The 13,578-nt window shown below is 46.9% G+C and overlaps 1 protein-coding gene across 1 annotated transcript; it reads right to left on the bottom strand.

Annotated features, from left to right (window-relative positions):
• Positions 1-2,521: 2,521 nt before the first annotated feature.
• Positions 2,522-5,252, bottom strand: LOC124680388. The gene is made up of 4 exons (XM_047215457.1): positions 5,171-5,252; positions 3,436-4,347; positions 3,109-3,258; positions 2,522-2,978 (listed from the first exon to the last, which is right to left on the bottom strand). The coding sequence occupies exons 1-4, from the start codon at positions 5,186-5,188 to the stop codon at positions 2,613-2,615; spliced, it is 1,446 nt and encodes a 481-aa protein (XP_047071413.1). The 5' UTR covers positions 5,189-5,252; the 3' UTR covers positions 2,522-2,612.
• Between the last annotated feature and the right edge of the window lie 8,326 nt (positions 5,253-13,578).

The raw sequence follows: 13,578 nt of genomic DNA, 5'->3' as shown, positions 1-13,578 counted from the left end.
AGGAGCGTTAGGATCCCTCCTTTCATTTCTTCCAATCATCTCTTTGGCTTATTATGACGGCCGTGGAGTTTACGAACTCGCTTTGTACTGTATTTGATTAGCTATACAAGCTTTTAATCTATTCTACGTGGTAGATTAGTCAAATAGTTACAAAGGAAACGGGAATAGAAAATTTCACAACTTATTCTCATCATCACATGTATAGTCTCCGCTTCCTTCGTTTGTACATATAGCATAGTTGTGTCTCCGAATACAAATGAATGACATTTCAGAAAAAGTGTAACTGCTCATATATATTTTATTTTCCATAGAATATGGAATAATATTTGCATGTTTCATGCTTCAAGTTTTAACTATAGTATCAAAACGTTTTTTTTTGTAACATATCAACAAATTATTGTGCAGCAATTGTTTCAATATTTTGTAGCTAATGTTTCCGCAACAACGTGCGGGGTATCATCTAGTTACCAGTAATTTTGCAGTACAACTCTGAGGACGAATCTACCAGGTTGGAGCTTTGCCATCCCAAATGGACCCAATATTGTTATGTTCGAAACTCTGGAAATAAAAAAAGTGCATGGTCAATTCTCCTCTCCAGAATGAAGTAATAAAGTATAACTGGTCATATCCCACGCCCCCTGTCAAACTATTATCACTAATGACTTAAGTAATCCATATTCACCCCTAATCGGAAAATTAGCAGACTGTAATTCATGCATGTTACTTACAGTCAACAGTTCCTCATTTTGGTTCATGACAAGTGGTAAGTACTTATCACCAGTTTCCTGTTCATGATGATAGAATGGAGGTGGCTGCATGTACCCCTCTCGACATCCTACATTTTCTACAAAATTCAGAGAACATTCAGATTGCACAATGTAGTGGTACGCTTGACTAAGCACAAAATAATTATAAACCGTGATTCGATTCGTCTACATCTACTGACAAAAAAAATTAGAAACAATGTTTCAATTCCTACTACTCACTTTTACTTCTCAGATATCACACACGCGGAAAAGGAAATGTGGGATAGTGCTGTGTGAATCAACCGTAAACACGTATTCAGTCAATCTCTGCCACAGACCCCAGAGAAACCAAAACCTCTATATACTGCCTCTCCCTGCCCTAATTCGCCAAAATTATTGATTCAAAAGAAAGATATTAGGAGAGGATTAAAGATAGATTACCTTGATGGCGAGGGTAGGGCAGGAGAAGTGATAATCATACAGAAACGCATCCATCGCGCCAAGATCAACAAACCTCGGCCCCTTATTCTCTCCGCCGCTTCCTGCTTGTGGTTGCCCCAGCCGTCGCGGTTCTTGGGGGTGAGGGTGTGGCGTAGCAACGTCGCTTTGCTCGTGCTCGGACTCGGTGGTGCGGCCGTCGTGATGGCGGGCGGCGCGGGAAGAGGCACGACGGACGATAGCGCAGGTATGTGTGGCAGGAGCGACGCGTGCCGGCCACATCTTCGCTGGAGCAGCACGGGCCAGTTGTTCGACCAAACCGTCCGTGAGCAGTGGTGGCGGCTGTGGAAGGGATCTGGGCGCTCTATCATTGATACAGGTCCGGAATCCATGGTGGTGAAGAGACGTGATCCATGGCGGCGAAGAGATGAGATCCATGGGGAGGGGGAGGGGCCGGGGAGGGGGAGGGGAGCTCGGCCAGGATCCATGGTGCAGGCGGCGGGCGACGCTGGGTTGCTAGAGGGCAGCGGCGGCGGCCGCAGGCTCGAGGAACCATGCGCGACCGGGTTGGGCGCTTTGCGTGTGCGTGCCCGAAAAATTAGCTTCGCGAGGGCGCGACGTTTGGCGATGGAGGTTGGACGAAGTAGAGTTTTGGTGGGAGGGCAAAATGGTCATATCGAAAATATGTAGGACGAAACTTGGACCGGAGGAAACAGAACACGTTCCTCCTTTTTATATAGTAGAGATTTGGTCAAATTTAACATAGTTTGATTTTCTAAAAAAATATATAAGCCTTAAGCTTGCCTTGGGATGAAGGTAGTATATAAAAGTACAAGTCGTGAGTAAGCCTGGTCTGGTCAGTGACATTCGTGAATGCACAACAATGAAAACAAGCCAAGATCGACTCAAAATCAAAAGACATTCATAACTTCAGAGGGTAAGCACGCATAATTGCATAGATGCCTTACAAACAGGCATTTTTCCAGAGCAGAGCTGCTAGGCAGCACCAACTGAAAAAACTTCAACAATCCACACCTTATCTAAACAACCATTCGTATTCAGGCTTGCCAGGTGACTTGCACCATGGTACAAGCAGCCATGCCAGGGAGCTAACAGGCGCCAATAACATGAATCTAACAAGCAAAGATGAACTTACTCAAAAGACATTGGGAAAGGCGAGCATGATCAGTTGATCACTCCAGAATCTGTTAGAAGAAAACCACTAGGCATCAGTGCTTTGATCACGTGATCCAGAACTCAACAAGCGATCCAGAACTACCGGTGTTCAGTTCAGGTGCTCTTAAAGTAAACATGTAAAACTTGTAGAACTACCGGTGTTGGGATCCAAGTGAACTCTAGGGATTACTTTTTGACATGGTCAACACAAGTGCAAATGTGCGGTAATAGTAACAAGAGTAAAAACAAATCTCAGATGCGGGACCAGTCTTCATCGAAAATTATCTCTGGCGAGAACATGCCGCCTCTAATCCTCTTAGCCACCATTTCTTCCTCATCCTTCTTTGGAAATTTCGAAGGACGAAGTGATGCATCGAGAGCGTGGCAGTCTTCGCATTGCATGTCTCCTCTCAGAATTATCTTCTGCAAGTTGGGAGATCGCTCCAGCATGGATCTTATAAATGTAAACTGTTGTTCTAGTGCTCTGAAGCCACCGAATTCTAGCTCTTTCAGCAGCCTGTTCTCGGAGCCATCAAAGCGCATTTCCCAGTGAGGAGTCCTTCTGTCACGGTAGATACCGCCTCTGAACTCGCCCACGTCGCATGCATGTTCCCATACCTGTATTTGTGTGAGCAATTCATTACGAATGTAATTGGAATCCATTTTCCAACAATTTTCCAGTGAAATTTGTCAAAAACTAAAGCTCCAAATGTGGAGAAAAGGAAAGTAATGCGGACAAAGGCATCACCTGAATGCATAGTTTTTCGATAGATGGTGCTGCTACAAGAAAGGCCGTCGTCCATAAAATGTCAAATTCAACAAAAATGCCACACACGGACAGCTTCTTTAGTTTGTTGAATGCGGTGCGGAGTTCCTTCATTTCAGGTTGCAACCAAAGCTAATCACAGGATTAAAAAGAAGAATGAATAGTTTGCAAGCACATGAATGAGATTAAGTTACATCTATGTTTGTACTGTACCATGCATAAACACATCCATGATATAACTCTCATAGCTGCGATGACATGACAAACACAAAAGGAAGTACCATTTAGCGGAAAATAAATAGTACTTACAATTTCTCCTTCAAAATCCAATGTGAGAGTGTGTATGCTACTTGTTCCATGTAGAAGCTCACTTAATTTAAATGGGCGTTCATTGTATGATGCGGGACATGAGAGTTCTAATTCCCCGAGAGATGGAACAACCCCAAAGGTTACTGGGACATGCTGAGATTCCCAAGTAGTCCATATGAACGTCTCCAATTTCGGGAGGCAGGCCAATTCGATTCTCTCAAAGCGGCACCTGTCGATGTCTAGAACACAAAGTTTTGAGTTTGGTGCATCAATCTTAAAGACAGAGTAAGTGCCAGTATCACAATAACAAAGGCTTAGATGCTTCAGTTGCTTGCAGCAGTCAAACAAGACATGGTGCATTTCCAATTTGTCGAAGCCTGCATTTTTCAGAGAGAGCTTTGTGAGGCAGTGGAGCACACTAGGGTAGGCACGGAAGAAAGTATCGATTTCTTGAGCTCTCTGCAGCATATCCTCGTCACTGCGGTCCAAAGGATCTGTCTCATCAAGAACGGTGAGATCCAAATCTTTCAGCAACCCGTTGTCAATCGCGTCACCTACCAGTGGGCCAACTTCAGAAAAGAAAGTGTTGGTCAAGTACAGCTTCATGTGCAGACTTGAGATGGTACGTTCTCTTTGCGGATCAGCCAAGAAACCCCTGGTAGCTTTTGTCAAAGACACCATAGCTAATTCCTCCATATCATTTGCCTCAATAGGTTTAGGGCATGGAACAGATAGGAAATCCTTGACACTGATGCTGAGTTCAGGCAGCAACCAAGGCAGATGCCTCCACCGTGTAGAGAGCACGCATGTCCTTACTGCCATACATAAACTGATTCTCCCCAAGATAGACAGTAAAATATCATCAGTCAACGTGCTGAGCCTATCTTCATCGTCCAGTTGCTGCAACAAAAACTATGGATCCATTATTTAGCTGCCAAATGAATGACTGTAGAAATCCAAAACCAAAAATAGTTACAGAGAGTGGCAAGAACAATGCTATATCTAGGGTGTAAACTGTTTGATAAGCCGAATGGCTCCTAAGGACACTTGCTATCGGAATCTGTGAAACCTTGCTCCGTTAAGGTTCATCAAGGTTTGTAGGAAATAGGGTATATTGAGCTTTTATTTAACGCAAACATGGAACCTACCCACTGCAGACCTGACCCGGTCAGTAACATACGTGCAACTGCACAGGAGGAGCTGTAGTTCAAAGATCATCTACCTGTCAAAACGCTTAATTAGCCTATCTTCCTCCTCTGACTGCTGCTAGAGAATAATGGACCCATGTAGTTAGTGGGTAGCTAGATCCACTGACTCAAAAGTTAGGATATTTCTAACTAAATGCAGAGAACTAAAACTAAGTCCAAATATTCAGAGGATATGTAGAGTTCACTAATTAGTCAGAATTTTTGTAGACCAGGATATTATGCAACTCATATACTCGTCATATTCCATATCTATGACGGCATAGCAAAAGAAAATTGTTACTGTACTTGGGTTTCGCGATGTGCATCCTTGTGATTTAATTTGGTTATTTGGGGGAGAAATTCCAGTGTGCCAGAAGATATGCTCGTCATATTCCATATCTAATGATAGTGGAACCCGGCTCCGTTCGGAGGCCGTGTGAAAACAGTACATGCTCGTCATAATATTGGAGAAATTAATCTGACTTGTTCCAGGTAACTGTGGATGAACCGATTGATAATTAGCAAAGCCGTCGTTGTGAGTGGATTACCTGCTGATGCGGCGACATTGCTGCTGCTTCCTTCGAGCAGGCGTGGGGGAGGTCGCGGCTCCAGGGTTTGGTGGGCGGCGCGGGGAGGGGGAGGGACGCGGCGCGTGTGGGCGGAGAGGAGGGGGGCGGCGCGGCGAGGCGGAGGGACGTGGCGCGGCGGCGTCCTGCGGCTACCGGCTGGACTGGAGCAGAAACTGCAATAATCGGTGAAGACGGAAAGGCTATCAGGCTGACACGCGGGTCCAACCGTTCCCAACTCTGTTTTTCTCAGCCTACTATTACTTAGCTTTGTTCCAGGTCCAACTTATCTATAATATCTATAAAGTTCATCCCCACTAAAATGCATTTAATGTTTGCAAGCTGAAATCTCATGCAGCCACATCACCCCAATTATTTCTATCCATTTGATTTCAAATAGACGGTCAATAATTATATTCATAGCACTAGCTCAGCCTTGCCTAATACGGTCTCATGGTCTACCTCTAGAAAACAATCTGCATGCTTCTCAATCCCACTACTCGCTGGAGTATGTTTCGCTTTAGTGGACGTCTCTCCACCATATATTTAACTAGATGACACCCCGCGCGTTGCAGCGGAGAATCATGTTGCTCCACGGAGTGACAGTCTAATAGAACCCATAAGTTTATCATTCGTAATGGCGTATTCTATGACGAATAAACATATACTCGGAATGAGGAAGAGCATCTTCATAGCTGTGGATCATTGGAAAAAAAAGATGGTGTGTTGAATTGTCTATGTTGTGCATATTCCATCAGACCAAGGAGATTGAGCATATTCCATCCGACCCAAGAGATATTAGAAAGAAAAAATATTTGCAGAAGTATTTAAGAAGAAAAAGAAGAGTATACACAAAACACCATGTTCTATTTGTGCCAGCGTTAGTTGGATATCCTATCTGATTTTTCTAACATGCGTTGCTAATAATTGTCAACTGAAGATACTTAATTGTGCTAGATACAAAAAAAAATCTAGATAGACCATGCTACTCCCATCTGATAAAAGAGAATAACCTGCCCAAGAATAAATAATAGTGCTTCAAATATCATTGCACGTCAAGCTTGATACACATTTCAATCCAACCAACACTACATAAAGTTGAAGTCGAAGGTCAAACTGGTTCCATTGTACAAATCAGAATAGACATTGTCGGATGAAGCTGTGGGTATAACCAAGTCATCTATAGTGCAGTCTTTTCCTTTTAACCTGCATGACGAATAAAAGGTAGCTGTCGTGAAGACAGTGAGATTTTATGATTCGCAAAAAAAAAAAGTGAGATTTTATTTAATTTCTGAATCACGATATATTTTGCACATATAGAATACTGAGTTTAGCATAACAGGGGCATACCAATAACTGAGTTTATTATGTCTGACCAATCACGAAGCTACAACACAGTTTTGTTTCCTGCTTTCTCTGCATAATCGGATAAAAGAGAATGACTCGGAACTCAAAATCTATAGAGTTCAAGCCTATGCTGATCATACAATTAGCAGTAGGAAAATTTTATACGTTGTTGCAAGAAATGGTCAGTACTTTCTAAACATAATATTCCTGGTCTTGATCTGCATGAAATGGTGCATCTGCATCAGGAATAGGCATCTGGTTTATTCAGCTTCATATAAACACCGAGTGATTCAATTTAACATGAGATGAAGAGCATCACAAAAATTCAAGTAAAAATGGTGAACATACCTTGATATTCCCCTAGTAGCATATATAGCTGAAGTGGGATGCTGACACAACCTCCGTTAGGAGCTCAACAGCTACATATAGCTGAAGTAGGATGAAAGAGACAACCTCCGTTAGGAGCTCAACAACTAAACTGATTGAACTCTCATCTGGCATCTGCAAAACAAAGAACCCCAAAAAACAATTTGTTTACTTAGCAACACCCGAGCATGTTGGTTCTTAAAATTAGGTTATTGTCTGCTCATATGAGACTTATACTACCACGCACCAGGACAGCACAGACATTTGATTTGCATGAGTAGGCCAATAGGACACAAACAAAATCGACGGTGTTATCCTCCAATTCGACCAGCGCCAGGCAAGATCGTGAAGCATGCTCACAACTGGGAAGAATGTAATATCGACGACTGCATCGTCTAGTAGCTGCCGAAGTAAAAAACTTAATAGTACATGGTGGATGTGGAGGGTATGGCTCACGATTCAGCAGGCGCTAGGGCATCAGCATGAGCAATGGCGTGGACGGCCTACCATCGTGGAGGCCGGTCGAAGGACATGCTGTGTCTCGAAGTGGATCGGGGTCTTTATAAGCATCAAAGCATGAGTTATCCTTTCGCCTACCTCCACAGCTTTTATACGCGGACTCCCCATATGCCTCCATTGATTTCCTCAAGGGATCGTGGAGGAAAGGAAGACACATGATAACTCGTTCCACCAGGTGTGAGCCTCAATGAAGATGTAGTAATGGGCTTCATGTGGGCTCAGTAAATGGCCTGCACGGTTGGCATTCTTTGGTGAGCATTGAAGAGTATATGGATTGAACGGAAACTGGCTAACACGCGAGGGCAACGCGCAAGGACACTACGTGCGAACACAGTGTGAGAACAAAAGAGGTGACGTGGCTTCATGAGAGGCTAGGAAAATTAGTTAGTGGGGGCTTCCTATTAAGAGATAGAAGATTAGAGTAAAGAAAAGAGATTGTGTGGAGAACATGTGAGTGCAGCATCGAGAAACACATCTGCTTCGGATTCCAGGCCGCAATTAATTTTGGCACCTTCTATATTCCTGCAGGCCGGTATCCTTTCACCTCCTCATTGCATATAAATCACTTCCCAATTACCTTCATAGAGGTGGGAGCGTATGGCACCGAAAGTTGAGCATCTCCCGGCTTCAGACTTCATGGATGATGAGAGGAGTGTACTCATACCAGTTGCATCTCCAGGGCCGGCGTCTTTCTACAAGGTTCTTTCTGTGTGCAGTGTTGCTGCTCTCCGTCGCCGCGCACTCGGAATCTGCTCGGGTATTGAGAGAATGGCCGGGTGTGGAGCTCAACTCATGAAGGCGTTGCAGCCTAGATCAGGATGAAGGTGCCCGCAAGGCCGCAATGGTCACCGGCAAGTCGACCCGGTAGGGTATGATAGAGTCCAAGTGACTGAGGTCCGGAGGAGCTGACTCTCAACATAATTCGGTAGCCATTGTGATGCTTGCAAAAATCAAAAGGTAATCAACGAACCAACGTGATGATCTCTTATGAGTATGATCGAATGTATGCCATGTTGAACACTATAGAAAGACACGAAAAAGTCGATATAGATTTATTTTGAGACTTCGTAGAAGTAGTTTTCTTGGCCGTGCCTGTTTCTTCTCCGCTCTCCCTCGAAAATTCCAAAACAGCGCGCGCAATTAGCGTTTGAGTTTAACAGCCGCGCCAAATTCCATTAAATGCATTTTAGTGGGGATGAACTTTATAGATATTATAGATAAGTTGAACCTGCAGCCCGTCGTTCCCCCGGGCAACCCTGTGCGCCGCGTCGGGCTAATGCGGCCGCACGGTTCCTCCCTCGTCGGCGGGATCAACACCATCTTCTCCGGCGGCTCCGTTTTACACAGCCTTAAAAAAAGGAGAGAGAGGGAATGTGGTGCGGCTGGGAGTAATTTTAGGAGGTGAATAGTTAGACCATTAATTCAAAGCTCCGAAACGCTGCCCTCGGTTGTATTATGCTCACAACAACTTCAACTTTTTGCTATAAATTCAGAGCTTCGGTAGCCGGACGATCTCTAGTCCCAAGCCTCCAAAGCAAGCCTGGCAAAGATGGTTGCAACCTGAGATGGAGGAACTCTGCACCGCATTCAACAAGCTAAAGAAGCTGTCCGTGTGTGGCGTGTTTGTGGAATTTGACATTATATGGATTACGGCCTTTCTCGTAGCAGCACCATCTATCGAAAAACTACATATTCAGGTGAGGTCTTTGTCCGTATTTCTTTCCTCTTGTTCACATTTGAAGCTTTTGCATTTCACAAATTTTTATGGGAAAATTATTGAAATCTGGATTCCAGGTATGGAACCATGCATGTGATGTGGGCGAGTTCAGAGGTGATGTCTACTGTGACAGAAGCAGTCCTCAGTGGGAAATGCGCTTCAATGGCTCCGAGAACAGGCTACTGAAAGTGCTAGAAATCGATGGCTTTAGAGCACTAGAACAACAGTTCGCATTCATAAGATCCATGTTGGAGCGCTCTCCCAACTTGCGGAAGATAATTCTCAGAGGAGATGACCAATGCGACAACTGCAGACCTCTTGATGCATCGCTCCTCCATCCTTCGAAATTTCCGCAGAAGGATGAGGAAGAAATGGTGGTTGAGAGGATCAGAGACGGCATATTTTCGCCAGCGATAATTTTTGATGAAGACTGGTCACTGAGCATCTGAGATTTGTTTTTGCTCTTGTCAGTTGTCACCGGGACCGTGTCAAAGAGTAATCTTCAGAGTTCAATTTCATACACTTGGCACAAAAATCTTATTATACGCTACTTTTGGTTTAGTCTGATCTTTGTTTGTAACTTGGATTGGTGTTTCGTCGCGCGTTCAGTCCAGAAACGGGAGCTCTTGATGTATTTGATTGTGATCCTAGTTATTTGGATTAGTTAGGGCATCTCCAACCGGGCGACCCAAATGGACGCGCTGGGCCGTCCGTTTTGGGCCGTTTGCATGCCCGAGCGGACGCGGACGGAGCCCCGCGTCCGCGCGTCCGTTTGGGTCGCGCGGTGCGTCCAACGCGGCAGATTTGGGTCGCGGCGCCCTATGGTATGTTTTTCTTGTAAATTCACTAGAAAAACGCAAAAAAATATTATATAAAATATATAAAATAGTACAAATGCTCAAAATGTATTACACATTACATAGTCCATGTAATCAAGGATAAAGTATTATTCAAATAAAATGAAAAAACGATACAAATGCTCTAGGCTTCAGGATTTCCTTCATCATTGTTGTTTGCAGCATTGTTGCCTACGTGCTGCCACATGTGCTCGACCAAATCAGCCTGAAGCTGGTTGTGTACAGCTAGATCTCGAATTTCATGGTGCGCATGAAGAATGTCCTGGAATGATGCCGGAGCACCTTGCTGAGGAGTAACCAACTCTCCTTGGCCTTCCCAGTCATTATCAAAGAGTGAATCATCCCGCTCTACCTCAACAATCATGTTATGCATGATTACACAAGCGGTCATCACCTCCCACAGAGTTTGCACATCCCAGGATCTGGCAGGGTGTCTGACGATAGCCCAACGAGCTTGGAGGATGCCAAACGCCCGCTCGACATCTTTTCGGGCTGCCTCATGCTCTTTGGCAAACCTTGCCTCCTGCTCTGAGTTGGGGTTTCGGATTGTCTTCACGAGTGTAGCCCAAGGTGGATAGATACCATCAGCAAGGTAGTACCCCTTCGTGTAGTGGTGGCCATTGATCTCAAAATCCACATCAGGGGACTGATCGTACGCTAGCCTATCAAACACCGGAGAGCGCTGCAACACATTGATGTCATTGTGCGAGCCAGCCATTCCGAAGAATGAGTGCCAAATCCATGTGTCATGGGAAGCAACAGCTTCAAGAATGACTATGCACCCCTCAGAATGGCCGCTGTATACCCCTGCCAACCAAAGGGGCAGTTCTTCCACTCCCAGTGCATGCAGTCTATGCTGCCAAGCATCCCAGGAAAACCCCTGGAAGCGTTGATCGACAACAGACGAGCTGTGTCCTCTGCATTAGGTTGCCGGAGGTACTGTTCTCCGAACGAACCGATCACAGCTCTGCAGAACCTGTACATCGATTCCAAGCCGGTTGACTCACTCATGCGCGTGTACTCATCTACGAAATCACCGGCAACGCCATATGCGAGCATCCTAATCGCTGCCGTGCATTTCTGGTACGAAGAGAGGCCTACCTTGCCAATTGCATCCACTTTCGCACGAAGTAGTCGTCGTAGATCTTCACGGCATCCATTATCCGGCGGAACAGCGGCCTGGTCATCCGAAAACGACGGTGAAACATGGACGGCACGAACAATGGCTTGGGTTTGAAGTAGTCGTTGTAGAGCTGGTCGTGGCCGCGTTCTCTTTTGCGGTCCAAAGCGGCCGCGCGCCCCGGCAAGGACCCCCGATGCACGGGGATTTGCGAGACGATGTGCTCGTGGATGAGCAGCGCATCATCCGTGAAAAATTCGTCGTCGGACTCCTCTTCTGACGACGTGTCGATGAAGTTCTTGAAGTAGTACTCGTCGTCGCTGTCCACCATGATCTGAAAAGGGACACATTTTAGTTCGAGCATTTGAACGAACACCTCGCAGGCGGAGGCGATCCAAATGCTTCTGTAGGGACCTGCAGAAGCGGCCGTCTCAGACGACGTCCGGTCTGGATAGACAGTGCAGGAGAGCTCACCTCCGGCGGAAACGGCGCAGCTGCGAACGGCGAGAGGTGTCGCGACGGTGAGAGGACAACAGCGCCGGCGCCGGCGTCCTCCGACTCTGCTACGACGCGGCGAAAGCAGCGCGGGACCTCGACCTATGATTCCGCCCCGCTTGCCGGCGTCTCGACGACGATGGCCGGCGGCGACGCGCTCCCAAATCGCCGGTCCGTGGGTGGCGGCGGAGCGGTGGGAAGATGTGTGCGACGGGCTTGTGTTTTGGGAGGCAGACAGGCGGGCCAGGGGCGGACAAGGGAGGACGCGAGCGACTAGCCTTTCGCGTCCGCGGCCACGCAAACTCATCCAAGATTTGGGCCGGGTTTGGGTCGTCCCGGACGCCGCGGGCAGCCGTTTTAGGGATGGGTCGCCCGGTTGGAGATGCCCTTACGATCAAAGCAGTACTAGTTGTTTTGAGCCTTATCCGTGCATGGGGGCTCTTGATGTATTTGATTAACGGCTTAATTACTTGCCTCTGTCGTGGGGGCTTTTTGTCTTTGCCTAAGTAAAGAGAGAAAATTAGTTAAAGGTCAATTGTCGACCAAAAATAATTGATAGTTGCATTTGCAGCAGGTGCCTGAAATAAGGATATTAAGATGATTCTGTTCAGGTTTTCTACATATACTGTACAAAATGCTATCACAAAATACATAGATAATTGTAATAGCAAACAACAAACACAAATCTCATACTCTCCGTAAAAAGTTTCTCAACTTTGTTTAGATACACACACACATGTTTTAGTTATATCTAAAAAAAAGTTGAGCAACTTTTTATGCGTCGGAGGGAGTATATACTTCCGAATGCATTTAAAATCATTCTTGTGAGCGAGAGCCAGTTTATTTCCACAGCCATGTGTACATCCAGAAAAGGCAAGATGATACACACTGTAAAACCTTTTTCGTAGCGTATGAAGATATACACGTAACAGCAAAATTAACCGGCCGATCCATGGACTCCGTGTTGGTACGATCATGCGTGCACCGACTACCGTGTCCTCTCTGAATCCATCTTGGACTCGGAGAGAACAATCCGAGTTCGTCTTGGACTTGAACGATCATGCAAATCAGGCCGGGTCCCAAGACCACATAAAAGAGGCGCCGCCGGGGCTCCAATGTCCAATCCAAGCTAACGCAAGCTACCATCTTCTGGCCATTGCTCGATCATCTTCTGGCCAGCGTTTCGGCACTCGGTCGAGTCCTCGGCCGGTTCGGATCGATGGCTCAAGCCGGTGACCACCGCGCCTTCCGTCCCCACGACTGGGAGCACGGCGCCGACCTCCGCACGACCACCGCGGTGTCCTGCAAGAGGAAGGCATCTGCCGGTCACCCGGAGGCTCCGCCAGCGGCCCGGCGCGGCCAAACCTTCACCGAAGACGAGGACGCGCCGGCACAAATCGAGCGCGCCGGGGCGACGGCGGCTAAGTCGTCCGGCGAACTTGCCAAACTCGACGGTGGCAGCGCGGCGTCCAAGAGCAACCACGGGACACGGCGCGCCGAAACAGAGGACAGACCACTACTCTACGGTGCCCAGACGGCGCCCAAGAACGGCGGCACGACGGCGCCGCCCATCGTCATCGGCGACGGCGACTTGCCCTGCCCAGAACCAGAACCTGCAGCGCCGTGGCACGGGGATAGTAACACGGAGGTTTCGCCTTTCGGCTACAGGACGTGGGACCCGACCGACGGCGGCCGGTACGAGCTGCTGTCGACGTACACGCCTCCGCGGCAGTGCCTGGACGCCGACGAGGAGGACGCCCTGTGGTGGCTGGCGGCCGCCTACACAGCGCCTGAGCTCTACACGTCGCCGGCGGACGTGTTCTGGGGCACGCCGGACGGGGTCTGGACGCTGTGGTGATCATGACTAGTTGAGATGATTATCTTGCTGTGCTACTCCCCGTTCTTTTTAGGGTTTTGAGATGATCGATGTGCCCGCTCCATAGTTAGCATGATGATACACATCTAATTA

Source organism: Lolium rigidum, unplaced genomic scaffold, assembly GCF_022539505.1.
Source record: "Lolium rigidum isolate FL_2022 unplaced genomic scaffold, APGP_CSIRO_Lrig_0.1 contig_14805_1, whole genome shotgun sequence".
Taxonomy (NCBI): Eukaryota; Viridiplantae; Streptophyta; class Magnoliopsida; order Poales; family Poaceae; genus Lolium; species Lolium rigidum.
The sequence above is the reverse complement of the archived record's forward strand: the minus strand, read 5'-3'. Positions and strand labels throughout refer to the sequence as shown.

Coding starts and splice junctions, on each gene's coding strand:
- LOC124680388 (XM_047215457.1), bottom strand. Junction 3,259..3,435: donor TGGATTTTGAAGGAGAAATT/GTAAGTACTATT, acceptor TCCTGTGATTAG/CTTTGGTTGCAACCTGAAAT. Junction 2,979..3,108: donor TCGAAAAACTATGCATTCAG/GTGATGCCTTTG, acceptor ACACAAATACAG/GTATGGGAACATGCATGCGA.